Source organism: Motacilla alba, chromosome 2, assembly GCF_015832195.1.
Source record: "Motacilla alba alba isolate MOTALB_02 chromosome 2, Motacilla_alba_V1.0_pri, whole genome shotgun sequence".
Taxonomy (NCBI): Eukaryota; Metazoa; Chordata; class Aves; order Passeriformes; family Motacillidae; genus Motacilla; species Motacilla alba.
The window spans coordinates 130,926,305-130,953,453 of NC_052017.1; the positions used below are offsets into that span (position 1 = coordinate 130,926,305).

At 41.8% G+C, this 27,149-nt stretch overlaps 1 protein-coding gene across 1 annotated transcript; it reads right to left on the minus strand.

The window, feature by feature from the left end:
- Nucleotides 1-333: 333 nt before the first annotated feature.
- YWHAZ (tyrosine 3-monooxygenase/tryptophan 5-monooxygenase activation protein zeta) lies at nucleotides 334-26,289 on the minus strand. The gene is made up of 6 exons (XM_038127073.1): nucleotides 26,142-26,289; nucleotides 23,631-23,934; nucleotides 8,522-8,645; nucleotides 5,052-5,215; nucleotides 4,867-4,962; nucleotides 334-1,395 (listed from the first exon to the last, which is right to left on the minus strand). Exons 2-6 carry the CDS (start codon nucleotides 23,922-23,924, stop codon nucleotides 1,336-1,338), a joined length of 738 nt encoding a protein of 245 aa, XP_037983001.1. The 5' UTR covers nucleotides 23,925-23,934; nucleotides 26,142-26,289; the 3' UTR covers nucleotides 334-1,335.
- Nucleotides 26,290-27,149: the final 860 nt, after the last annotated feature.

Consider the following 27,149-nt stretch of genomic DNA (forward strand, 5'->3'; position numbering starts at 1 on the left):
CATATAAATAAAACTATTCCAAAAGGTCAGCTCTTAAAGAAGTTTTTAACGCCTTTTGCTCTAAGTCTGGGGACCATCTATGTTAAGCTATCTCCAGACTTCTAATCGGGAACAGTCAGAAAGCTCAGGCACCTAAAAGTTGTAAACTAATAATTAGAGCAATCTTAAAATCAGGTATGGGGTATTCAATCTCAACTTCCCTAAAATGAATTAAATACCTAAATGTGTATTAAAATTTTCCATAACAGAAATACACTTTATATTGAATTTCTGTATAGTACTGCCATTCCTCTTAAAGGTGTAGGAAGACAGATGACATGAAATCTACACCAAAGGTAGTTGAAAAGTCCATTCATAAAACTTTTATTCCACTTACATCAACTTAATACACATGTTCTGAACAGTTATGCTTGGATTGTTCATGAAAATTTCATAAGACATTAAACAAAGCTAGCCATCATCTCAAGTTATTTCCCTGTTAACTATTTTTACAGCACATGCATGTTAGGCAAGTATCAAAAAAAAATCACAAAAGCAAAAAACCTAAAAAAGTTAAATACATGGGTTTTTTTTTTACTGCTGTGCTCGATATACAGTGTCATTATGAATATCAAGCAATTCGTTTTTTACTGCATCTTTACTTGTACATTTGTTCTTAGGTTGCTTAAACCATTTAAATACAAATAAAATGTGTAGCAAAAATAATGAAAGCAACAGCAGGTAACTTTACAAATAATGGAATGTGAACCGTTTCTCTGTCCTTCTCTAGAGAAAGCTGACTGGGTTATCGAACTGTCTTAAGGAACACTTCAGCTGCAATCAAAGATGTACACTTGATTGGAATATTCCACAGATGTCACATGTTCCCCTGACATGCAATATCTATGGGACATCAGTTTATTCACAGCCATGTGTGCTCCAGCTTGGATATTCAGACTAACTACACCTGTGGCTGCAACATTGATTATCCCTTTTTTCCATCGTGACAGACCAATATGCAAGCAGTCATCTTTGCCTGACATAGAAAGCTGTTTTAACACTGGCCTTGTGGGAAGCCACAATGTACCAAAAGTACTATGCCAAACATGTAAAACTTGTATAAAAATTTCACAACCCTATATTGGCCACCTCAGATGAAAACAGATAAATTCCCCAAATGTTAACTGGCTCTATTCCCCTAATATTAAACAAAACCACATGGGAAATATAGAAATCCAAATAGAAGTAACATAAACCTGTCAAATCGTAAACAAAAACTATTTGTGGGACAGCATGGATGACAAATGGTCTACTGTTTAAATTTCAGAATGAGGCAGATGGAAGTTGGAAGGCTGGTTAATTCTCCCCTCCTTCTCCTGCTTCGGCTTCATCTCCCTGGGTATCCGATGTCCACAACTGTTTAGGAAAGAAAACAGAGAAACAGGTACATTATTATACATTTATTAGTAATAATTAGTATGTAATTTTTAGAAAGAAGGTCTATGTCTTAGTAATAGCAACTTCTAACAGCACTCCTAAGCACTGTGGAGAAAGAAAACGCACACGGTAACATGAATCTATTTCTTGGCTATGGCAAGACGGAAATTCAGTTCTAGGCGACCCAACCCTACGCTGCATTTAATGAGCAAGTTTATGAACAGTGAAAACACAAGTCCCTTACTCACAGGGCTCACTAAAATAACAAGCAGGCAAGAATCAGACCTACTGAGCAGGTGAGTGAGAACCAGGAGCTAACAGCAATTTCTTTCTCCTCAAGCAAGTTTTACATGCCTTTCTGAGGGAAAAGCTTCAGTAAAATTATCTCTCCACATCCAAAGCTACAGCAAATGTTTCCTTTTCTTCAGAATAGGCCTCTGAAGGTTTTCTCTGTTTTTTTAAACTCCAAAATATTTCATCAAAATCTCTACCCCCTAGCTCTGTTCAGTTAGTTGTGCTCCCCTTTAGCAACTTTCAGAACACTGAGCTGCCAAACTGGCGGGCAGGGCAAGGATGGAAGAAAATCAGACTAAGCATGCACTATGAACAAAATGTTATTTTCAGCTCCATAAAATCATACTAAGGAACCATATATCAAGATTAAGTACCAGCTAAGGAAACTGAGCATCAGTTCCAGAGCAACAGTCAGTGCCAAGAAATTATTTCGTGAGCCAAGTATCTCCATGCTGGCTGCTTCCAAACTATTCCCAGCCCAATATGATTTGTCATCTCTCACTTTATGGAGTTAGAGAAGCATTAACCAAATCATTCATGCTCTATAGTATAAGGTGGTAAAACATAAAACCAACTAATTACTGACAGTGCTATACCAATGAAGTCTTACAAAATGCCTTTATTTTTAAAATCCATTATCAGAAACATTTCCTGCTTTCAGGAGCAGAAGGCGACAGTGAAACCTGTAAAAGACCAGTATCCTTGTCCTTGTTCTGAACATAATGCATGGTATCTGCACTTAATCTTCCTTGCTAAAGGCATTAAGCAACAAGTTATTTTACTGAAGATAACAGCACACCAATAGTCTGTTTCTAGACCTGCACTGCAATCTTTAGTACATTACTATATTACTACTTTAGTCCCAAATTCAGCGCTATTCTTGTAAGGAGAATTAGTAAGAACAATTCTATCATATTTTATCAGAACTCAGAAACCATTAGAGGTTTCTATCCTAAATCATCACCCCTAGAATACAGTCACAAGAGTAATTTAGTTTGGAAAACAGCTTCAAGATCATCAAGTCCAACCACTAACACTGCCAAGTCCACCATGTCCCCAAAAACCACATCTACACAAATTAAATACTTTCAGGGATAGTGACTCAACACTTCCCTGGGCCACTTTGCTTGACAACCCTTTTAGTGATGAAAATTTTTCTCATGTCCAATCTAAAATACACATTCATTAAGACAAAAGGGCCTGAATGCTATGAAAAGGGCATTACCCATTTTTCCAACTGAGACCCTAAGATCAGTTTAACCAATCTGCTCGGGGTGGGAGGGAAACGCTTAGAAACAAGGACTGCCTTTTACTTAATAAAAGAAAACAAAATTTCATTACAGAGCAAAGAAATTATCTAGAAATTCCAGTTAAACAGATTTTGATGATATGTAAAACAGCCCTCTGAAAATTTCTCTGCCTTCAGTCCCCACAGAGAATGAACAAATTTCTTCAGCCGTACAAGCCTTGAGGTGAGCCAACCAACAACTGCTACTGCACAGAACTGATCAGCATGCTAAATCACTGTCTAAAGCCCACCTACCTCAGACTTCACCACTTGCATAACTAGCAAAACAGACCTTTTCTACATTTATGAAATTCACTGTAGTCTGTTAGTCACACACATATCAAAGTTATTTTCTACCTCAAGAAGTTGTGGATAAACATGGAATCAATGCACTCTTACAGATCACACTAAGCATTTAAGGCAAGACACATCACTCATTCAAGAATATGGAATCTTCCATCTGTTTACAGCTTTCTCCTTGCAATGGAAAGCTCACATCAATTATCAGGCCTACCACCCTCATTCACACACTGTAGTAGCTCAGCCTGACTTTTGTTCTTGTGAGAAACAATTTGCTTTCCAACTGCTATGACAAGCTTTACATTATTTTTACTGGGAAGTTAGCAATTAAAGTCAGCTTCTATCCTCTGTTTCAAAACCACTCATTCAGAGGGCAGCTCTTGAGCAATCCCACTCAAGGGGACAGTACACAGACACTGAGAGCAATGCCAACCCTATATCTGTCTCCAGAGGTTGAGAAATCACTTCCATTTGTTTTGTAAGCAACAAATGGAACAATAACAAGTAGTTTTTGCAGCAGTGTTAAGTTGCCATTCCCATGGAAAAGCTCCAAAAGACAAGAGAAATTAAATGTTAGATGCAAAAGCAGAAAGTGTGGCAACTCCAATTTTTTACAACTGCACAATTTTACTTGTAGTTATTTTTAAAGCAGTACAGCTATTTTGCAAAGGTCTCTGATATCAGAAGCACAAAGTGTTAACAAGGGGGCTATGTGTGGCAACAAGAAGTGTTTCTTATTTTTTCATTTCTTGCCTGCAGCTCTTCTCCCCACAGACCAAGGAGTGAACTAAGCTATTTAATTACACTCTTGCATGTTTGCTCACATTTAAGTTTCATTTGCTTTAGATGTTTATCTTTGTCAGTTTTAAAGTTCAAAGTACAATAAAAAAAATCCCACACACAAGATGAAGATTTTGATTATTCTGACAACTTACACCACAGCCGTGAGTCCAAGGAGGAAAAACAAAAAAAATTAATTAAGGCAGTATGTTACAATTGCCGTGGAAATAGCCTAGCTAACATAGATTTCCATTTCAGCTTTACCAAAATTAAAGCCAAACAAAAAACCTCTAAACCACAAGTCCTTAAATGGACTTGCTAGCTGCTAACTTTGTTTCCAGTTTTCATGTAGAATCTCTTCCTTGCAGATACATTAATGTAGAATAAGCTATAAGAAATTTGACATAAGCTTTAAAGAAGCAAATGCAACTGTATTCCCAAATGCTGCTTAACACTGGGTAGTAGGTTTGATAGTCACAGTTCAGACTCATCATTTAAACATGCTAGGTTCCTTGAATAAAATAACCTGAAAAATGTGGTAATTCGTCATCTGTCAGAAAATCATAGTAATTAGCATGGAAAAAAAAAACCAAAACAACCCAAACAAAACAAGGGAAAAACCCCCCAACAAACTAGGCAGGAAAAATATTTAGCTCAGAAGGATGATGCACTATAGATGTCACTTGTTTCTAAGCGACAGACACCTCCATGGCCAGGAACAAAAAGGACACCTTGAAGTGCCAGAAGACCAATTCTGTAATCTATTTGCAAACTTTGATGATACTCACTGTCAAGTTGTCTCTCAGTAACTGCATTATTAGCGTGCTGTCTTTGTATGACTCTTCACTTAATGTATCAAGTTCAGCAATTGCTTCATCAAAAGCCTAGTGTTATAAAAACAAACAACTCCATTAGCCATGTGACAAAAGGTTATGCAAATAATTTAAATGGAATTTTCCCCTCTTTGACTTACCGTTTTTGCAAGGGAACAGGCTTTCTCCGGGGAATTGAGAATCTCATAATAGAACACAGAGAAGTTCAGAGCCAGACCTAATCTGATGGGATGTGTTGGTTGCATCTCCTTTTTACTGATTTCAAAAGCTTCTTGATATGCCTGTTGTGATTGCTCCACTATCCCTTTGGGGAAAAAACAAACACAAACAAAACCCACAACATGTAAGTAATTCACACACTGTATGCAGACATACAATCAGGACTGTGTTCACACTTGCATGAAGAAACCATGTCAGGAGTGAACGCCTGTGAATGAGCACTTCACCTACCAAGTCGCTATTTAATGAAGATTTCATTAAATTACATTTTCAAATTATTAAAAAGGAGGGAAATTGTTAGTGACGAAATCACAGGTTTGAGTCTCTTCCCCATGCCCTGTGACTACTTGTATTTACAAATGTTTGCAGCAGTTCTGTAGCACTGATGATAAAACCCACCATCTACTTGATACAGTACCACAATTTCCAAGTCTTTAAAACACTGCAGTGCATTAGAGAGCCACATTTTAGTCACAGGAAGCACTGATGACCTTTGTTTGTCATGCTGAACCCTTTCAGTAACAGTCATAGATGAGTCTCCATTCAAACTGCTTGGCAAAGACAGTGTGGCATACCTCAAATCAAATTACATATGTATTTTTAAAAGCTTCCAACACAGTTCTATTTCCAGTGCAGATACAGAAAGCATTTTTACCTAACTTAGAAGTTCTAGTATCTATAAACTTTGAAGGGAGAAAAATTAATAATTTGGCTCCTTTATTTTAGAGATTGTCACTCTTAATTGGTTCAGTTGTAAGTTATTAACACTTGGCAAAAACCAGCAACTAGAATGTGTATATGAAGATTGAAGAGCTCAACAGTTTCTTTTCTCACTGAAAGCATGTGAACCTAGAGCAGGTTCTGTCTGCACAAGTCAGAGATCACGGCCCAACACAGCCCACCAGCTGCAGGGGCCAGGGAGGCACTGCATGCTGAGCACAAAGGGGCGCTTGTTCCTCAGCTCTCCACCAGCATCTGAGAAAAAGGTGGGCAGAAAGTCATCCAATTCAGATGCAAAAAGGATTCCAAACCTAACATTTCTGGATCAAACCAGAAATGCATCCAGCATGATGTCTGCAAGAGCGCAGTCACACGTATTCAAAAACAAAGAAAGGAATTTTAAGGTAAAGACTCAAAAATACAGCAGGATTTAAGTAAGGAGTTTTCAGACTCCAAGTCTTAAAACAACTCAGGATGTCTATGCAATTTGTTCACCTTCAGATAAGTCACAAAAATTAAAGCATCGTATTGTTCTCTTCCACGTGGAAGAGTGAGGACATTCACTGCACAGTTCAACAGTACTCTCTCTACACTCATCACTAATAATGGAATGCTTCAGATCAGACAGCTCCCCTAATGTCTTGAAAATGACCAGGAATTAGTACATTACAGTTGAGAAGAACTAGGCTTACTGCAAGTTTAATTTAGAAATAGTGAGAAATGTTTAACTCCTCTCACAATGGAAAAGCCTTAGAAAATGGTGCTGTTTATGAAAGGTAAAACAAACAGAATGAAGAACAAGTCACTTAAAGAAAAAATACTTGAAAATAAAACTCTCTTTAACATAATTTCAAAGCAAAAAGTGTATTTTTTCTCCCTATTTGAGAAAAGTTACCTTTTGAGCAACAATTTGGAGCACTTAGTGCATAAATTGATGTATTCTGTAATTTTTAAATCAGTCACACAGTATAAAAAAGTTTTTAACCTTGAATTCTTTAAAAAGTGCAGATCCAAAGTTAAAGGATAAAATGGAGTGAGGTACCTGCTTGACATTCCTGTCTGCTAGACTGCCATAAGGAGTCTAAAAAAAAAATCCAACTCCTAGTATTGGGAGCTTTATATTGTTGCTGTATTTGCTGCAAATGGCTGGAAGAATAGTGTCCAACTCAACAGCCATTCTTTCCTACACAATAATTATCAACTGCTCTTCTTCAAGTCACAGACAACACACAGGAAAAACATGTGACATGAAACACTGGAGGAGGGGGATGAATTGAAAAAATGGAAACCCACCACAAACTGCTCAGCCAGGAGACTGGATTAAATAAACTTTAAAAGCACTTTTTAAACAAAGATTTTCACAGTCTAACTTTAGAGCCTGTAATTTAATCCTCAACAGAAAAAGAAACTTTGGGACTCAAAATATTGTATCTTCTATGCTTTTGAACAGAGATCACTAAAATTACCAAAGGAAAACACGGTAACTCTCTATACCAGATCTAAAGTACTGGTAACACATACAATTCTGCAGTCACCAAGACTGGCTCAGTTTGCATACAGTAAACATGAGAAATCAAATCCAGCCTTACATACTAAGTATGGGGATCTTTGTGTAACACTCTATTATCCAGCATGCTGGGAAAACTGGGCTTCACTGTGTAATGTGGATATAACACCTGCCAGTAAAGCAGACATATCTATCCCCTTGAAATTATTCCATGTCTGTTTCACACCTATGCCAAGCTCAATCTAGTCTCTGAGGTCCCACAGCCATCGTTCTGTGCCACACTGGGGGCTGCAGGTGCTGCCGAGGGCAGAGCCCAGCGCTCCACACCCCCGAGGGTTCCTGCATGCCCAGTCCCTGCAGGCTCAGGGCAGCCCAAGGGAGCCTGACACACCAGGCTGGCTCTGTGCTGAAGCGTGCTGCTCCTCAGGGCACACTGCCAGCAGCCCTGAAGTGGCTTCAGGAAACAGCCTGGCACTGTTTGCAGCGAGCTGGATCTTGCTAATGCATTGCTCTGAACTGAAAGGGATTCTGCACGGAGGCAGCAATGCTGTTAGGGTGGCTCCCACCACCCTAACAGGAACTCAAAATGCTGAGTACCTAATATTAATTTTTTTAACTAAAATTAGGTGAAGGCAACTTACCTGCAATTCTGACAAGCTGCTTACATGAAAATACAAGAAACTTGAGGAAACTGAAGACATTTGGACATTAAACTACCATGGTAACAGAATAAACTTTCTTAACACTAACATTAATTTTATTAAACCCTTTCTCCTCCAGGTTGTTTCTAGTCTCTTTGCTCACTGAACATATGCAGACTTTTTATATTCTGTAGAAATGCAGGAGGAATGGCAAGAATAAGTCTAAGAGGTAACCCAGAAGATTCCGCCACACAGAAATGCATAAACCAGGACTTCAGTGGTAAACCAGATTTCAAGACTTTGTGACTCCGAGTCTGGTTTGTGCCTCCATCGGCATGTACGTGGACATTTCTGTAACTCATGTGAAAGCCAATAATCTATGACTTTCCTTCAGGAAACAGGAAGCCTATTACTAAAGAAATTCACATGCAAATCAGAATTACTCTAAAATTAGGGTTGTGTCACTACCCCACCAAGAGCAATCTAACTGGACAATGTTTATCCACAAGCTGACATACAATACCTTTCTTGTCATCTCCAGCAGCAACCTCAGCCAAGTAACGGTAGTAGTCTCCTTTCATTTTCAAATAGAAAACTTTGCTTTCTGCTTGCGAAGCATTAGGGATCAAGAACTTTTCCAAGAGAGACTAAAAGGGAAACAAAGAACACAGTGTTTTGAACATATGCTGAACCAACAATTCAATTATATTTCAATTTATTTCAAAGTCAAGACAGCTTCACTTCTTGCTTATTTTCTTCACATCCTACATAACACAGTCAGCTAGAGAACGTGTTCTGGATTCCAATTCTAGATATAAAAGGAATGATGCATTGTGTGCCTTGATGGGGAGATGGAGGCTGTGTCAATTTAGCAGATGAGTTTTACATGACCAAAGGATGGCTTTCTATAAATCACTATACAGAACTCTGGCAGAAATAAGGTAGTCCAAAGACTCTGGGCAGAGGGTATGCCATGGAAGAAAGCTTGCATCCACAAAATACAATAAAAGGATTTGATATCATCAGTTGCCAAATCAGAGACCTAATTATTTTACATACACAGGCAATAAACAAACTTCCCTAGCCAAGCTCCCATTAACTTTAATGCTCTAGTGGCATTCCCAGCGAGAAACCACAAGGTGAACCTGTATTCTTGCATTTCCAGTCAGCCAACAATCTGACATTCGGTTCTGTAGCACCTCTGACTTTATGTGCTGCCCTAACAGGTATTTCCTTTATCTTCCAAAGCAATAGTAGCTCTCTAGAGTCACTCCACCAAGTCCTCCCCATGGGCTGACATTTAAGACCAGGTTTTTCTAGATTATTCTAACGGCTTGTTAACATAGCAAGTTAGCATAGCTGAGGCAGTCATGTAATTTAGCAAGAATTCTATTATGATGGGAAAAAAAATCACTAGCTCCAACATATTCAGTCAAATTAAGGTACAAGCTTGTCAAACTTTGTGATATTGAGTGCTTGAAGTCAGACTCTAAAAGAAAAGCCAGTTATTTAAAAGTCAAAAAAGGTACAGCATGCCTGAATAGTCAGAATTCAATCAGAAGCTGTTACATATACTTGGTGAAGGCTATGCAGAAAATAACTTTTTAGAAGAGGTTTTAGTACAGATTTTTGGCCATTTTCCCCCCTATACACTAGATGACTGACATTGCAGTTTTGCTTCACTTTTTTTAGCTTTTACTTCCAAGGATATCACAGAAACAGACAAACTAATTTAGTTCCAACTTACAGAAATGATTGCTGCTTTACAGCACTGTCCTCTCAAGGCCATCCAGCAGGTTAAATGAATGTCTTCCAGGACATACTGCTGGGACAGGCTGCAACTACTGCACTGTGACATGGGCACCTGTGCTACCTGCTCTGCCTAGTAGGCCAACTATTAAGCTACAGAAAACCGCAATTCACAGAAAGAGCAAGAAGAGCAAGTCTGGCCTTGGCTTTTGTTTTGGTTGCTTTTTTCTTTAATCAAAGTACAGCTAATTCATTTATATGAATAATGAATATTTACTGGTAGACTCAAACTTGCGTGAAACTCCTCAAAATGAAGCGACCCATCACAGCAGATCTCTCACTTCTATTGCAGCTGACAGATAATAAAGAAATCAGGCTGACAGACATGAAAGTCAGACAAGGTTCAGCCATGCCTATGCTACAATGAGATAAAAACCTGTAAGTGGACTTCCTTTAGTGGCTTCAACAGAGTGGATTTATTTGTTTATCTTTAATATTAGGCCTTTCCAGTTATGTGGGGGGTTGGTATATAACTTCATTTTATAATCCCACAGGGAGACACTGAAAAATCCTGCATGTCCTCACTTCACATCTGAATGACAGCAGAGACAATTCCTTACCAACAGAAGGAACTCGACACAAGCCAGTCAGCAGCAGAAGTATTTTTCTGGAGACAGCCAAAAGGGCTGCTGAACTGCCTCATGCTGAAGGCACCCTTCTGAGGGCATCCCACCATGCCAGGAGAAGGGTTCAGAGCCAGCTCTGTCCCAGTGAGGCTGGGATGTAGAAGGAGGCCAGCAGGTTTATGGGTCACACACCTGAGCTCTCTGTGACTCCTTACACACTCTGTCCTCACCACTAGAGAGCTTCAAGGTTTGCAGCAGTGACATTTTCGTGAGTGCCAAGGACCTCCAGAGACAACTGAAGGCTGCCAGCTACTGAGAACAAGGCTCCTTATCAGTTTTTCTCTGTGAGACTTCAATTAAGCCAGGTGTGTCAGTTTGCACCTACGCTTCTGGCACCGTGGGGAGTTGCCCTTCTTCTGCATCCCCCATTAACTGGCCAGACCAAAATATTTTTAGTGATTCCAGACACAGAAATTATTCCTCATCCCTACAGAAGGTCATTTGATTAAAACATACAGCTCTACTCATCCACACAGCAGGAACCAAGCTCCAAGATTTAAACTTCACTTAGATCACAAATGAGGTGAAGCTGTTTGCAAACTGAGTGGGTGAATTGCACCACTAGACAGATAGGAGGAAAGACTACTAATTATCTTTTTAAACAGACCAACACCAGCAGGGCAAAAGCAGCTTGAATACTGTAAATCTTGTACTGCAAGAAGTTCCAAAGCCATGCTGAATTTCAAAGACTGATGAACTGAGAAAATCCCTTTGAACAGCTATTCACAGAATATGGCCAATGAAGAGACTCCAACTCAAACTGCACTGGGAGCTTACTAATATCTGGATGAAAGAGTCTATTCTATACAAACAACACGTAGGACTGGTGTGCCACGTATTTCTGGAAGAATTTTATTTATGGCAAATACTTCATAAACAGCAACAATAAACCCTGCAAGCAGATCAATATTTAAAAGCTAGACTGTGAAATGATTGAAAGGAGATCCCTACCCTATTATTTATTTAGTCGTATAAATTCAGTTTCTTCTGTTTGTATTAGTCCATTTATTTCAGGATCTCTTTTCTTTTACTGGCAGAAGTAGACACAGACCACTCCTCTAAAGTTAGCCTGAAGATTCAGGGTACACAGATTTATCCTAAAGAGAGTGGCTGTGAAAGCATAACATGTATTGACATGGTATGGCTACAGAAAGCCAGACAGGTAAGACCAATGAAACTATTAACCTTTTAAATTTCAATTATAGAAGATAGCAGAATCAAAAGCACAACAAATCTTAACAATTTGTTATCTGCCAACATATCAGCTTATGGGGAATACTGTTTATCTTGTAGATTTTTCTAGCAGCTTTAAGTGCAAAGCATCTCTGGAGGATACATCTTTTCCACAAGGAGGAATATCTAGGTATTTAAGTTCTATTGACAGGTTGTTCATGCACAGCTTAATTAGTACCAGCAATACATGCTCACCTTCTCTCTCCTTTACCAGTTGATGGGGCAGTGTTCATCAGTATAGAGCTGATCATCATGCAGGCCACTGAAGTGGGAGCAGCTAGTCCAAGACTGATCAGTTAGGTGATCTGTATCTACCTAAGCTGATGTGATCTCCATCACTGCAATGCCTACAGCACCCTGACACCTGCAGTCCATACAGCCCATGTCTGTTATTGCATTATATGTAGCTAAGGTCTCATGCTTGTTAATGATGTTCCTTGCTACCACATGAAGCTTCCATCCAGGTTGGATATACACTAACACACGGGCAGTTAATTACAGCATCTTCATCACAGCTGGTAGGAACAGTTTTCTGAACAAAACTAAACAGTCCCTGCCTTTGAAACCCCCCAAGGACGCAGCAGTAATTGTAAGAGCTTTTAATTTGAGAGCAAGAATCTAACTGCTGTGAAACAAACCATATCTTTGTAGTCAACTAGGCAGATGCAGCAGCATTTTAGAGCACTTTTCAGCCCAAACTTGTTATACCTTGTACAAGTGCTTCTAATACTTTTTGTAAGTCTTTTCAGAAAGATTTAATGGGAATTACTTTTTTTTTTAAAAGGATGTACTAAATCTGAACATCAACTCTCACTAACATGCTGGCTGTTCAAAGATCAACACTTCACAGCTGCAATTCTGGTTATGACTTAGCCAACAGCTTTCTGCCTCTCTGGACTGGCCAACAAACATGATCAAACTCGGGAGATGTCAGCTGTGCTGACACACACCATTGGTAGCATTTGGTATGTTCCCTCTCCCTCAGCAAGTACTAGAGAAAATTCTTTGTCTCCCAAGACATACCAGAAGCTGTCTGCACACAACTTGAATTATCCTAATGGTGAATTTCAATCCTGGCTTATTTTAAACACTAAACTGGGGAGAGATTGGCTTCCTTCATTCTTACACATGTTCTACTGCCTGAACAGGATACAGTCAACAGGTGGCAACATGAAATACATCACATTTTGAGCCACTTTGATGAAAGGCTTTTCATCAAGGCTCCTGTGGTTTTGCAAGATCAAGTCTGAAAGGTTAAGGGTTATCAGACTTAGGAATGTGAAAGAAGCCTAACAAGTAGTTACCAGTAAACCCCAATAGCCAACCTTTTCCTAAAATTCTGCCTGCTTCCTACTGCAAGTGGACATGCTTCAGTTGTCCAACTGTAGTGAGGCCTGCAGTTGAAGACAGGAAACCAACACAAAGACTTGAAGAGTCCTTTCCTGACACTTGAAGCCTAGAACTACTCTTGTTTTAAAAGCATTTGCATCCTTGGCAAATGACGTCTGTGGGCCAGAAATCTATACCCAAACCCACCACAGGGACATAAAATTAATTTTATTTTAATTCTTACTTTTGCCTTGTTGCTTCTAGTTCAGTGCTTATTTCCTTTTATTAAAGGCTTGGTCTCGGTACATGTTATTGCCTAGAAACTTTAGATAATTATTAATGCACTAGAGATGACTGCATCAACAGCTCGATTTTCTATTTATATATTTCCCTCCAGACAAGCAGGAAAGTAAGAACAGTCATCAGATTATAGGAAAATGTAGTAGCAATTAGTGGATAATACACAGGTAAAGTACTGGGAATGAGAAGCCTTATTTTTAAATATGGAAAAATTAATTATTAAGATGTCTAATTGAATAAAACCACTAGAACTATAGGGGAAATAAAAAGATATTATTCTTGCACAAAAGAACCATGGTGCAGAATGGGAAAACTCAAAAGAGAATACACTGATAAACTTTAGGTACTTTAAATACTACCAGTTCTTCTCTGAAATAACCTGGGTTTTTTGTTTAATAAATAAGCAGCCTTTTTTTTTCATGCAGTATCGAAAGACACCTAACAATAGTTAGGATGTTTTTTCTAATTTTGAGAATAACTTACACAAGAGTACTAGCTGAACTTCAACTCACTTGTCACCCACCCATGGTATATGACATAGGGATGAAGATGACATGGAAGAATTCTTGTTTTTTAAGTTAATGAAAGACATAAAAAAACCTCTATCTTTTTTAAAGCTCAGCTTGACACTAATTTAGTATTTAATGGCAACACGCTGGTATTTTCATGATGTAAGTAGCATCCTTCTCAAAGATGTTGTAAGAACACACGAAGGATCATACTGGCTGACAGGACTCCTCCGTCTGCTAACCTCACTGCAACACTGCCCAAAAGAGGATGCCACAAGAAAAACCACATGAACAAAGCAAGAAAGTCTCATGCTTCTCTTAGCCTCCATCAATCCCCAGGGACTTCCTGAGCCAGATGTGGTTTCTCTGGAGGTAATAACCTTTAAAAGGCTTCTCGTCCACATTCCACACATTGTTCAAACTCCCATTACATCAGAACAACCTTAATAACCACAACGCGCCACAGAAGAAGCTTCAAATACTTGTGTATCTGTACTTGAGTGTTACTTTTGTCTTTAAACTACTTCTCAGTTTTAAAAAAAACTCTTATCAATTCCCATTAGAAGCTAGCAAGTGATTTTCCATGACTGTTTTCCACACGAGGATTAAGTTATGAGCTATAAAACAACACATGCAATTAGCTGCACTACACAGACTGGCACACACACTACAGAGGGTTTAATGAAACAATTTGTGGCCAGTCTTTTTATTTACACACATCCATCTGAATTGTTGGAGAAAGAGAAAAGTATCTGCATTTTTAAGAGGTGTATTTTTAGACAATCCCTTCCCAAACCCTGTTTTGACCCAGGCTTACTATGCTGCTCCTGATTACAGCTCCGCCCAGAGTTTGGGATTAAGGGCTCTGTAACTGCTGCCTCATGGGTGACCTCTATCCCTCTTGTGAAAACCAAAAGGACTGCTATCAGCCTTCTACCTCAGCCAAAAGTGACACTACAGTTTAAAGTCACCTACAGAATTCTCTCTGCTAGTTTGCTCACTAGAACAGGAATACAAGAAAAGCTGTCAATATTAGTGGCTGCTGAGGCACTGGAGATCTCTGCTGGAGAAGGAAACCAGCCTGCTGCCTGTTCTCAGTACCACTTATTCTTTCTTTCCATCAAATTGGCTGCCCACAGATAAAGCAGCAGAAGTTTAAGAAAGGTGACAAGGCTGGCTGGAAGAGATGAAGCACGAGCCTCAGCAGGGGAGGAATTCAGAACTTGGGACAAAGAATCTTAAAGGGGAAGGGAAGAATTCTACTGTGGAGTAATTTGCAGTGTTTATGCAACAGGGGGAGATGTGGAATTGCTAAGAGCAGGAGAAAGGTACACTTGATTAGCAGTGTTGCTGTAGTCAATCTGGTGAAGATCTAGAAAGGAAACGAGCAGAGGAAATGAAGTCTGAGTAGTAAGACAGTAACTGAAAAAAAGATCTAAAAGGACTAATGGACAGAAGAAAATCCCATATGACAGAAACAATGGCAAAAAAATCTTAGTTTGTACATAAAAGTACTACTAAACCAGTCTAAATGTGCTCCCTTAGAAAAGAGAACAAAAGCAGCATCACTATGAACAGGTGAAGGAAACATGGAAGAAGTAGAACACCCTGAAAATCATCTTCGTGCTGAGCCGTATGCTGGGGGAGAGATGCAAGTCAATCAGAAGTAGGTGTGGGCAGAAAAATGCATACAGGGTGCTTGGCATGGACACACTACTGGTCAGCAAAACAAGAAACAGACAGCATCTGAGGCAATAAGAAGTAGCATCTCAGTTCACACTTTTACAGCCATACATGTAGCTCCCCTTGCAGATCTGCCTTCCCCAACTTAGAATACCACGTCCTTTACTAGCTAGTTTCTTCTACTGTTTTGCTTTCCAATTAGTGTTTATGGCACAGGAGGCAAGTATGCCTTCTATCAGGATACACTCTTGAGATAATTCAAGACTCCTAAGGTGTTTCCTGCCAATCATTATTGTTTTCTACCAAAGCATGCATAACAGACATGATAGTGAGGGAACCAAATTCTGAAGGACAGGCAAAAATACCTCCCCAATTCAGCAACCCACTCTGAGGAAACTCATATGAAAGGCAGCAGCTGTAAAGACACTTAATAGAAAAACATTAGGATTAAAGTCTTAATATTTTTGAGGCATCACTATAGATCTTAATAAAAGTTTCCACTGAGGATCAAAGTCAATATGCAATTTTTATCTGGGCCTTTTTTTTTTCAGCATCACCTCATTCATCTTGAATACTGGGGACTTGCATCAAAATAAAATGGTACCAGATGCCTCAATCATTATTCTTTTCACAACATCCTCTGCAAAACTTGAGATAATAAAAAACTGAAACCAACTGAGTTGGGTGAGAATTTCTGCCCAGGATGTAGGTCTCAGCTACAGCTACTGCAGCTGTACTCCAAACCAGAACACATCCTAAAAATCTACAGTTTTGGTCTCTAAACAAATACTAATAAAACTCCCCACAAATATGATGCAACACTTTTTATCCCAGCTCAGAAGCAGAAGCCATTTATCTTTTAGCAGCTTGCACTCTGAGCAGATTTCAAACCTCCTGAAGCAGAACATGGATTGACTAGGGGTTCACTATAGCACAGTGTTAATAAAAACATTTTATTAGGAGAAATGCCATTTTAGGAATGCAAACCTAATCTGCACTAGGAGGAAATGACCAGTTGAAAGATCAGATTACCTTTGTTGAATCTTTTGTAACATAATCACAAAGGGTAATATCCAGAAAAAAAAAAAATCCACCACCAACAAAAACCAACTGGCAACTTTTCTCAGCCTCATGTGAGCTGCCTTACAGAATGACAGAATCAAGTAGGTTGGAAAAGACCTCTGAGATAATTGAGTCCAACATATTATATCTGATAAAAAAGTAAGAGTTCACTGTTGGTCTCAACAGAATGTGACTTCTTATTACTTCTCTTTGAGGAGGCATTGCCATTCTTCTGTCAGATTCCAAGAAAAATAATCCACTGCACAAGAGTTAATATTCAGTAAAACAAAAAAGGAGTTTAAGAAATAATTACAATCTTAATTCTCTTCAATCAACTTTAATAGCACAAGCTTTCTCAGGCTATTTAAAAATGGTAGTCAACTACTGCCTGAATGGACAACCAGCTTCAGAGGCAGGAGCTGATGTCTGCCTGCAGCAAAGTACAAGTAAAGCGTTTGAGAACCTGTTTCAGAAAGACACTTCTGTCACAGGCACGGTAACAAGACAGAAGTTTCCTGATAAAACCATAGATAGTGCAGTATTTGTTTGTACAGATGCGCAGAGATAATGCACTAACTCTGCTCATATTCTAAATTTTATGTTTCTACCACTTACAGCTTCCATAGGCACAAGAAGCTGATACATTAGCAATGCAGTGTTTCCGCTTCTTAGATTTCTAAGCAACCAACCAGTGAAACAGACGCAATTATCAGCTTCACAAAATTGCACCTACATGCAATGAAGTTCTTCCTTCAGCAGCACAAAGAAGATGAAGAGTGATGTGTCACAGATGACTAAACTACCAACTTACTTTATTTTGCTGCTTAGAACTGAGTATCAGCAGTAGGTACATAAAGTACTTGAACAATGAAGGCTGCTGTCAAGTACAGCAAGTTGTTACTTCGATGCTTTTGAACAGTGTAAGCACTCTGTACCTTTTTACTATAAATCAAAGCAAATTATTAAATATTAATGCCAAATGAAATCAGTACAGCAGGCTAGTGGTTATAATAAAGGTTTATCCTACTTGCAGTAAATGCAAGAGGATGCAGATAAATGTATGTATGTGGATACACATGTGCAAGCAGAGTTAATGTAAGAAGTAGCTGCATTCATGCAGAGCACCTTTGCTGATTTTATGATAAATGAGAGCATTAAACATACATGTCAACATTATGGATGCCCTTCTTGCTGAGATTAGAATAAATTAAAAACGGCACAAGTAATCCCATATTTAAACTGATCCATGAATGATGATTTAATTATCAAAGATTCAACAGCTTTGTAACAGTCTAATCGCTTACAAAAGTAAAGGAAATTACTCTAGCTTAGGCACTGCTTTCACTGCAGGCAAATAAAAAAAACCCCAAAAAAACCAAACTAACAACCCAAACCAAAATAAAAAACCAACAGCCAAAAAAAACCCCCAAACCTGAAAGGGTGTAGCTACAATGAGGGAAGTGAGTGAAATAATGAGGTTTATACAAATTGCCTCTGCTTCCTACCTTCAATACATTTGAGCAATGATACCAACCAAACCTTTACTGAAAAAGCCAGACTTGAGAGAGTTAAACAAAAGCTTAAATTATAACCACCCTTGTAAGTCAAATCCTGGCTACATTCTGCTCTGCAATATATAAAAGTTCATTCACAGAAGCATTTGTGAACCAGAGTACTCACATATTTTCACATATGTCACTAACACCTTACCAATCACTATCTTTTAGTGCAAATTTGAACAACTTGAGATGACATCTTGAGTTCTATGTCCAGGTTTGAGCTCCACACCACAAGAAAAACACAGATATACTGAAGAGACGATGGGGCTGGAGCACATGAGGTACAAGGCAAGGCTGAGAGACGGGTTTCTTCAGCCCAGAGAAGACCAGCAGATCTTACTGCTGTGTACAGCTGCCTAGAGACGATGGAGCCAGAATCTTCCTTGAGGTCTACAGTGACATCACAGGAGGCAGCAGTCAAGTTGGAACTTGAGAAGCTCTGATTACACGTAAGTATTCTTTCCTTAACAACATGAACAAATATTAAGACAGGCTGCCCAGAGAGGCTGTGGAATCTCCATGCTTAAAGAAAAGAAAAATGTGACTGACAAGGCCTTGAGCAAAGAGATCGAACTAGACCTGTTCTGAGCAGAGTTGAACACAATGACCTCCTTTCTAACCTCAATTCTTCTGGGCACCTAACTGCCAGATTTCAACACATTAATCACCTCCTTCTGCTACTGACATTTTTGCAAATAGAAAGTTCTACAAATGTCTCCCCCTTTTTTCTGAAAAAAATGACACAGATCTCAAACACGAAGTCCAATAAAAAATAAAATAAAATTAAGCAAGCCTGAAGGAATCACAGAACTGAAGGTAGTGATTTTCAGTCAGAGCACTGAATTTTCTGTTAGTAGCAGATATCATCATAGCAAGAAGGTTGTATGGTCCTGTCAGTCGACAGGTTAGTGCACTTTAACCATCAGGAGGACACACTGAGCATACAGTGGCTGAGTTTTAAAAAGACAATTCTCACATGTGCATGTCAAAAACCATATGGCTTCCTGTAGGAGAGAAGGCCAAATTTCCTAACCCTGTCATTACAAATTATTAAACATTTTATAGAACATAGTAACTTATTAGATGTTTGCAGGCAACTAGAAAATAGTTCCACAGTAATTTGAGAATGATGGCAATAGGCATTAATTCTGTGGTATGCTCTTTAAAAAGCCATTTAGATGCATTTGGAATGGAAATACACTCCCTTCCCCCAGTGAACTGTAGCCCCATGACAGGTTACTAAACATTCTACTCCCCCTCTCAAACAATATACATAAAAAAGAAATGTAAACCCAAAGTCACTAATCTGAGAGATAACTGAACCTTCTGCTCTCACAATTACCACTTCTAAAAAGTGAAGCATCCATAATTCAAAAGCATCCAAAATTCAAGTATGAGCACACAAGGAGTATGTTTTTATGCTTCTGGGGGTGAAATTTGGAAGAAATAATGTAGTGAAGAAATCAAACAATTCATCTTACTGGAAGGTCCTAAACAACACCATTAACCTGCTGCTTTTCTGGCAGGAAAGGAGTTGGGGAAAAGTGCTGAGTAGCACCAATGTGTAACAGTAACTCCAGAAGGCTGAAGGGCAGCCATGGTTTGCCAAAGTTCTCCAGACCTTAATAACTAAAAAGGGAAAAGAAATAGTGAAAGGGTGCTTGGGCGCTGCCAGAGGAGATTTACTTAGGGCATTTCTGCAGTGGAACTTGGAGGGGGAAGACTAGGCATCAGGCAAGAACACGGGAACTGTCACATACTGTGCACTTGGAGGACACGCAGGGACTGCTGCAGTATGTGCCAGCCTAGGAAAGAGTGCAACTGTCTGGAATTATATCCATACTAATGTGAAGACAGCCAGTCACGTTTTCAATTATTAGTTTACATTTAGTTCATGTAAGACACTTCCTGAAAGCTACCAGAGCTCCTGAGAACTTCTAATGTACAAGCAGTGCAGGGTGCTAGCTATTCAAAGACCTCTCCATTCTTCTCTGTACTTCAGAACCCTTGTTAGCTGAAAAATTCAGCTTACTGCAGATTTAATTTGAATCACTTCAGTTACAACTCACTTCTCTGCTAACAGCAGTTTAAAGAAAATCCACACCTGTTATATTAATAATGATTTTTATTATGGAAATGACAAATGAAAGATGACTATAGGTCATTATACTGGTACTTCAGACAGACCTTCCTTTCTACTATAGAAACTGAAGCAGAACGTGAAGCACACACTTAGCTAACATGAGGAAAAGTATTTAACGAAAAGCCTAATTTCCTGTATCAATTGGAAATTTTCTATAGTACTCAAAGCACTTTTCAGATGCTCAAGTATGGCAATGTACTTCCTTAACACAGAGCATCACACACACTACATTACCACTGAAGAATCTGAAAATACAGTCTTCATTGCCACAGTGCAAGGAACTTGTACTACACCCAATGTGTCACAATTATTTGATGTTTACCAGCACTACCAGACCAACTCCAAACTAGAGCTGGTTATATTACACTTTAATATATTTAAATGCGTATCTGACAGAATTGGTGCTGGAACAATACATTTAAGGTGTCCCTTCTTTGTACAGCAGCACTTTGAGGCTGCAGGAAACAAGAGGATGAGTTAAACTCTACATTTTGTAGAGTTGTAGAGGTACTCCATGGCAGGCTGAAGAAAAAAGATTCAGGAAGTGGCAGGGATGCAGATGCTGTCTTTTACTGTTGCAAGGTCAGTGTAAAGAAGAAAAATAAGCATTCAGACCTGACCACATTACTATTAAAACTTTTACTATTGGGCCCAAGAGGGATAAAGCAAGAAAGAAGTTTGTCATTAATTGCTCCTACTCTCTCTGTAAATTAGTAGAAGAGATGGAAACAAAGCCCAGGCAGAGTTTAGTATACTTGGTATCTACAGGATTAGAGGAGCTATTTCATCCAGTACACTAGATTTCATTCCAACAAACGAGGGAAGAGAGCAGGAAGCTGCAGAGGAGCCAGCTTTGGCCACACTCTTCTAGTCACAAACACATTCTCTAAATTGCTTTCCTCCCTTCAACACTGAAGTTAGGACGGCAGTCATACTCAGCTGTGATGTAACACCCGTGGGCATTAAACATTACTTAAGACACTAGCAGACAACTGAAGACACAACAGCAGCTCAAAAAGAGCCACAGCCTCAATAAAAGATACAAAAGTTGCAGAGCTGCCCTTGTACTCTCAATTCGTAAGGCTCATGATTAACAGTGAAAGTTTAACATTTCAGGTCTTATTAATTAATGGTATACTTCACACCAATTAAGATTGGGTAAGCCTCACTTTTCACTTCTGTAAACAGTTATAGATTAGATAATGCTGCATAAAAATTACAGAGATCGTCTGAAAAAAACCCTGAAAAAACTAAACCAAACCCTAGTTCTACATTTGCATGTAGCATTGTACAGACCCCTGTGTTCAGGTTAAACAACTGATTCTTACCACAGTTCTTTTTTTCTCGGTTACAGCAATACAGTCAGCCACATTTCTAGGTAAGAATGAACATGCATAGGATACTTCAAGAAAGAAAATAAGAGTATAGCTTTAAATAGAAATCTAAATTGTCAATGTAATTGGCAACATCAAAGGTCGTACATGTCATTTGGAAGTATTTTTAAATCCTATCCTTTGAATACAAAAGTTTTAATTTTTTTTTCTTTTTAAATGCCAAGTCTAAAAAAGTAGTATTACTGCTAATCACCGCTTAAGGCATTGTTTCTTCTGGACAGTAATTTTTCTTGAATGTATTAAGAAAAATTGGACTGGCGACGTTAAAAATTAGTCAGTCATTAGCTTCTTAAAAATAGTAGCATGTCAAAGAACAGTAACTTCTTTGAATTATACATGTCTCATTAACACAAAGAAATTCAAGTCCATTTTGAGATTCAGAAGATTAAACAAGACTCTCCACCCATATTCCTCCCCTCCCAGGCACTCTAGTTGCTGCAGCAAACTCAAAAGCTGGGTTTTGCTTTAGCTTTTGTATTTAGCATGCACAATAAAAGCTAGTTTCACCTAAACCTGGTTTCCATTATCAGACAAAAAATTAATTGCAAATGCTAAATTCTTCTAAGGTTTCTAAGCCCAGATTAAATTAAAATAATTTCTTAAACCAAAACATAGCTTACAAAATAATTTCAGATCACCCTGAACTGAAAGCATCCACCCCCACCCCGACTTTCCCATCAGAAAAATAATTAAAAAAAGAAATAACCAATTAGAACGCCAGATTTGGATCCTCATTTCCTTGGCTTGAATAGATGAGCCACCACTTTACAACACAAGTACTAGTAAATCAGTTCTTTCCTATGTGTAAGTTCTGCATTTCATTTTCAGAGTAGAAGCTGAAGTTATCTCGTACAGGAGATAACAAAACATACAAAACTTTGCGTGTTACAATAACCATAGCGGCCAGCCTGAACTGGAAGCCAAGACTCAGTTATCCATGCTGACTCTTACAAACCCTTGGAGAACCAGTCTTCTAGAAGCTATCACAACCCGTATCATATAGTTATCTCACACATCCAGCAAAATTTATGCTACTCATTGATCTTTACATTCATATGGTATCAGACTTTCAGGCACTTAGCTATTTAACGCTTCCCTCATGTCGCATGTCATTCTGTCACCTGCAGGTGATCCCTTGTCACATATGGATGACAGCCAGCAGCGTCCACAGTGCAGTGGACAGCTCTATCGCTGACATAACCTCTACCTCACAAGTGGCTGTAGGACTGAACAGCTGCTCCTGGCGTGCTCAGTAAAGCACCACAGGAGTGTGCAGTTGAAAAAACCTGACAATCTGGAATAAGCATTTGGAAGAGGTTTGGATTTCATAAACCAGCTTCCCAGTGAAAATACAGTGTTGCTTTCTGTACACATGCACATATTAACATAACCACAGGTCTCAGAAAATGCCTGACTTGAACACCCTTTGAGTTTGCTACAAAAAGTTTTAAGTTTAAGCGGGTATCACAGCATTTCTACTGGCTCTTCCTGCAAGCAATTTTCTGCACGGCTGAGTCATAACTAACATTACATCATCTTACCCAGGGAGGGGCACAATTTCCGTAGAGTAAGAACTACCTCTTACAAACACAGCAGCATATTAAAATTGTAGAAATCAAATACATCCTAGGATACAAATACTGCATTAAAGGGGAAAGGGCACTGGGGGAGGAGAAACCCCCAAACTAAACCTGTACACAGTTCAGTCTCAGGGAAATATATTAACCTTTCATAACTACTACTTTACATACAATAATATTTCTACATGCCTCCAAGTTTATTAGCATTCATAACTATAATTTGTAAATAAATTAACAGCACATTAGAGGGAAAGAAAAATTCAGATATTTTTTTAAACCTTATTGTCAGAAATAGCATAGGAGACCACAGCTTCACTGACAGATTAGAAATAGTCCCAGAGGGCCCAGCACCATTTACTCTGCAACTCTAAGTAAAAACGGATCAACAGTTTCATTATTTCTCACCAGCACATCATTGCAGATGTCTCTTAGCTCGGTCTCAATTTTCTCTCTGTATTCTCGAGCCATCTGCTGTTTTTTCTCAGCGCCTTCCGTCTTTTGTTCAATACTTGAGACGACTCTCCAAGATGACCTACGGGCTCCTACAACATTTTTATAGGCAACAGAGAGAAGATTCCTCTCTTCGTTGGACAACTCAGCTCCTTGCTCAGTCACAGATTTCATGCAACTTGCCATGTCATCATATCTTTCAGCCTGCTCAGCCAGTTTGGCCTTCTGCACCAGCTCATTTTTATCCATGCTGATATTTCTAAAGAGGAAAAATAGTGAGGCATTATTCAGACATTGGTCAAGGACAAAGGTGTTTTAACTTCATAGGCAGAGCAACGTGTATTCTCTAGTTTGGAACTACAAGAGGTACAGCTGAAATCCAGCACACAGGGCATACTAGCAGCACTGGCTGCTCAAACACATGGAGTAGAGAGTTAAAACCACCGATTCCTCATGAAAAACTGTAAACTTTTAGAAGTATGTTATTTTAATAAACACAAAAAAAGGCATCCAAAGGTGAAGTGAAACCAAATAATTTCTATCTTATGCACAAAAATGATCCTAATTCTTGCCACCACTCTTTCATAAAACTGTATTATCAGTGCAGCAAAACTGACAAAGAAAATATGCAATAGTAACCTTTCCACAGGACACAACCAAATAAAGGCTGGACAAAGAATACCAAGCAGCATTCTGAGCCTTCACAGAATCAGTTACATGCAGAGGTACTTCACATAAACATCTGTAAATCAAATCCCATGCTGCATGTTAAAAAGTCACAGTGCAACAAATATCTAAATTATGAGCTGTACACCTTCCCACAATGCGAACTCCCTTTCCCAAAATGGGAATCCCCATTATGGGATGTTCTGTGTCAGGTATTGCTGCTCTGCCTGGGAGGCTGCACTTCCACAGACGAAAGAAAATTTTACTACTTAATAATATGATCTCAACATCAGTATTTCATATAGCACAACCTGACAGATATGCTTCATAAACTGTCCTATCAGCACTTAAAATTTTTTTTAAAAATCAAACTCTGATAAGCAGAGACATTGAGAAATTTCTTTTGACACAGGAAGAAAAAATACTTCTCCATCACCTCCCATCCTTCTGTGCGTCCTAACTTGATCATTTGGAGGAACTGGTAATGTGCTTTGGGGATACATTATCCTTTAAAGTTTAACAGGATTACTAAAGCATGAACCAGTTTTGGTCATGAGTGCTTTTCTATTTCTGTATGTTCCACACACCTCCATCAAACATTTTCACTTTTAACCACTTTTGCCATTTTATGTGACGTTAGGAGAAACAATGGCAGGGTTATGTTCCGTCTTCGGGAATAAATTAAGCACATTTTAACATTCCAGGTGACTGCAAGTTTTAACGGCTCCTGTCCCCAACAGGGAGGCACAAACCCGGCGCCTGCCTGCGAACGCCCGTTGAACAACTTGCCCACACCGCGCGCTCGGGGTTAAGGAGCCATTTTAAAGCAAGAGCATGGCGGTGGTTATTTACCGCTCGGAGTGACCGGGGCAAACGTGGTCACAACGCCGGCCCCGCCGCCAGTCCCCGGGGCACCGCAGGCTGCCGCGGCAGCATCCCCGGGCGGGCGTGCCGCCCGCCGCCCCCGCGGGCTGGGCGCTGCCGCGGCTCCGGCACGGCGAGCGCGGTGACAGTAGAAAATGGAGCGGCCCGGGGGCGGGCGGAGCGGAGGGCGGGGCGGGCGGGCGGCCCCGGGGCGCTGCGGCCGCCCCTCCCTCCCTCCCTCCCTCCCCGAGCCGCACCCGCCGCGGGGACACCGAGCGCCGCGCCCGCCGCCTTTGTCACGGCGGGTGGGCGCCGGAGCCCGGCCCGCCCCAATCCCGCTCCCCTCCGCCCAGCGCCCCCGGGGGAGGATGCCGCGTCCCCGCCCCGGAATAGGGAAAGCCCGCGGGTCCATCCCCGGGGGATTCGGCGCGGGGGAGGGAAAGCGGCGGAGGAGGAGCCCCCTCCAGTCCCGGGGGAGCCGCCGCTCTCGCCCGGACCCCTCGGCCTGGGGGGGGGGAGGATGGGCGGGGGGGGGTGGGAGAGGCCTGGGCGTTGATGGGGGGCGGTTGGGGGGGGCCTGGGCGGAGGGAGGGGAAGCGAGCCCGGCCGACTCTTCCGCGCCCGGGCAGGGCTCCCGGCGGGAGACCACACCCGGCAGCGCCCGCCGCCCGCGCCCCGGCCCCCGCCCGGCGGGGGCGGCGCTCCCCTCCCTGCGGGCACGGGGTCGCCCTCACCTGCCGCCCCCTCCGCCGGTGCTTCCCCCTTTCTCCCTGGCGGAGAAAGGCCCTCGCCGCCCAGCGCAGCGACCCCCGCGCCCCGTTCCCTCCCCGCTGAGCCGCGCCGGGGGGAGCAGGGCGATGTCCCCCGGCCGCCCCGCTCAGTGCTCCCGACCTGCCGCGTGCCAGAGGAGCCGGTTCCGGGCGGCGGCCCCGTTACCTGAGCGCGGCGGGCGGGCGGGCACGGGTGCGTCGGTGCGGGCAGGCGGCCGGCGCGGACTGTGCGGCTCTGGCGCTCGCGGCGCTGCAGCCTCGCTCCCTCCCTCCCTCTCCCGGCGCCGCGCACGGGGCGTCTCCGCCAATCACCGCGCCGCTCCGCGCGGGCCGCGCGCCGCCCGTGACGTCAAGCGGCGCCATGGCAACAGAGCGCGAGGGCGCGCGCGAACCTTCCCCACCCCCCCCCCCCGCCTCCCCCCCCCCCACCCCCCGCGGTCACGCCCAGAGCGGTTGGCGGCCCCGCCCGCGGGCGCGCGCCTGCCCCCCGCCCCAAGCCCCGAGGCGAGCGGGGCGGCCCGGGGGCGCCGCGGGTTCGGGGCCGCGTCCCGCCCCTCCCGCTGTACCGGCCCCGGCCCGGCGGGGAGACCCCCGCACCCGCCCGGGGGCAGCGGAACGGTGCCCGCGCCTGCGGCACGGAGCGGGGGCGGCAGCGCCGCCTCCTCGTGCGGCCGCGGGGTGTGCGCGGATGTCACCGCCGCCCCCCACGCACCCCGGGCGGGCTCTCCGGGCTTTGTGCCGCCCAGAGCTCCCAGTCTCCCCAGTATCCCCCGCCGAGCCCCGTGCGTGGCTGGGTGGCTGAGCCCCCGGGGTGTCGGGGGGACCGGGGCTGTCCCGGCACACCCGCGGCCGCGGGACGGCTCCGCATCGAGCCGCGCCGCGGAGCCTCATCCTGCCCCGGGAGCGCCACCCATGCTAGGGGTTAAAAACGAGAAGTCCGGAAGAGGATGGGGGACCGGGGATGGCGGCAGGCCCTGGGAGACCCCCCCACCCGGGGCTGGCGGATGGGCGCTCAGCGGCTCTGCAGGCGCGGGACGGTCCCTCTGGAAGCCTCTCCCTTGGAAAGGCAAGCGGGCATTTCGGACAGCACCACCCAAACGCTGATGAGAACCTGCTGACAGCAGTAGGAAGAGTATTAATAAACACTGCCGTTGTTGGAAATGCTTTTTCATTT

What these genes read in the sequence shown, in the direction of transcription:
- YWHAZ (XM_038127073.1), bottom strand. Translation starts at nt 23,924, where the DNA reads ATGGATAAAAATGAGCTGGTGCAGAAGGCCAAACTGGCTGAGCAGGCT. An exon ending in ACATCTGCAATGATGTGCTG is followed by an intron (nt 8,646 to 23,630) that starts GTGAGAAATAAT and finishes TTTCCCTTTTAG; the next exon opens with TCTCTCTTGGAAAAGTTCTT. An exon ending in TGCTGGAGATGACAAGAAAG is followed by an intron (nt 5,216 to 8,521) that starts GTATTGTATGTC and finishes TTTTCCCCAAAG; the next exon opens with GGATAGTGGAGCAATCACAA.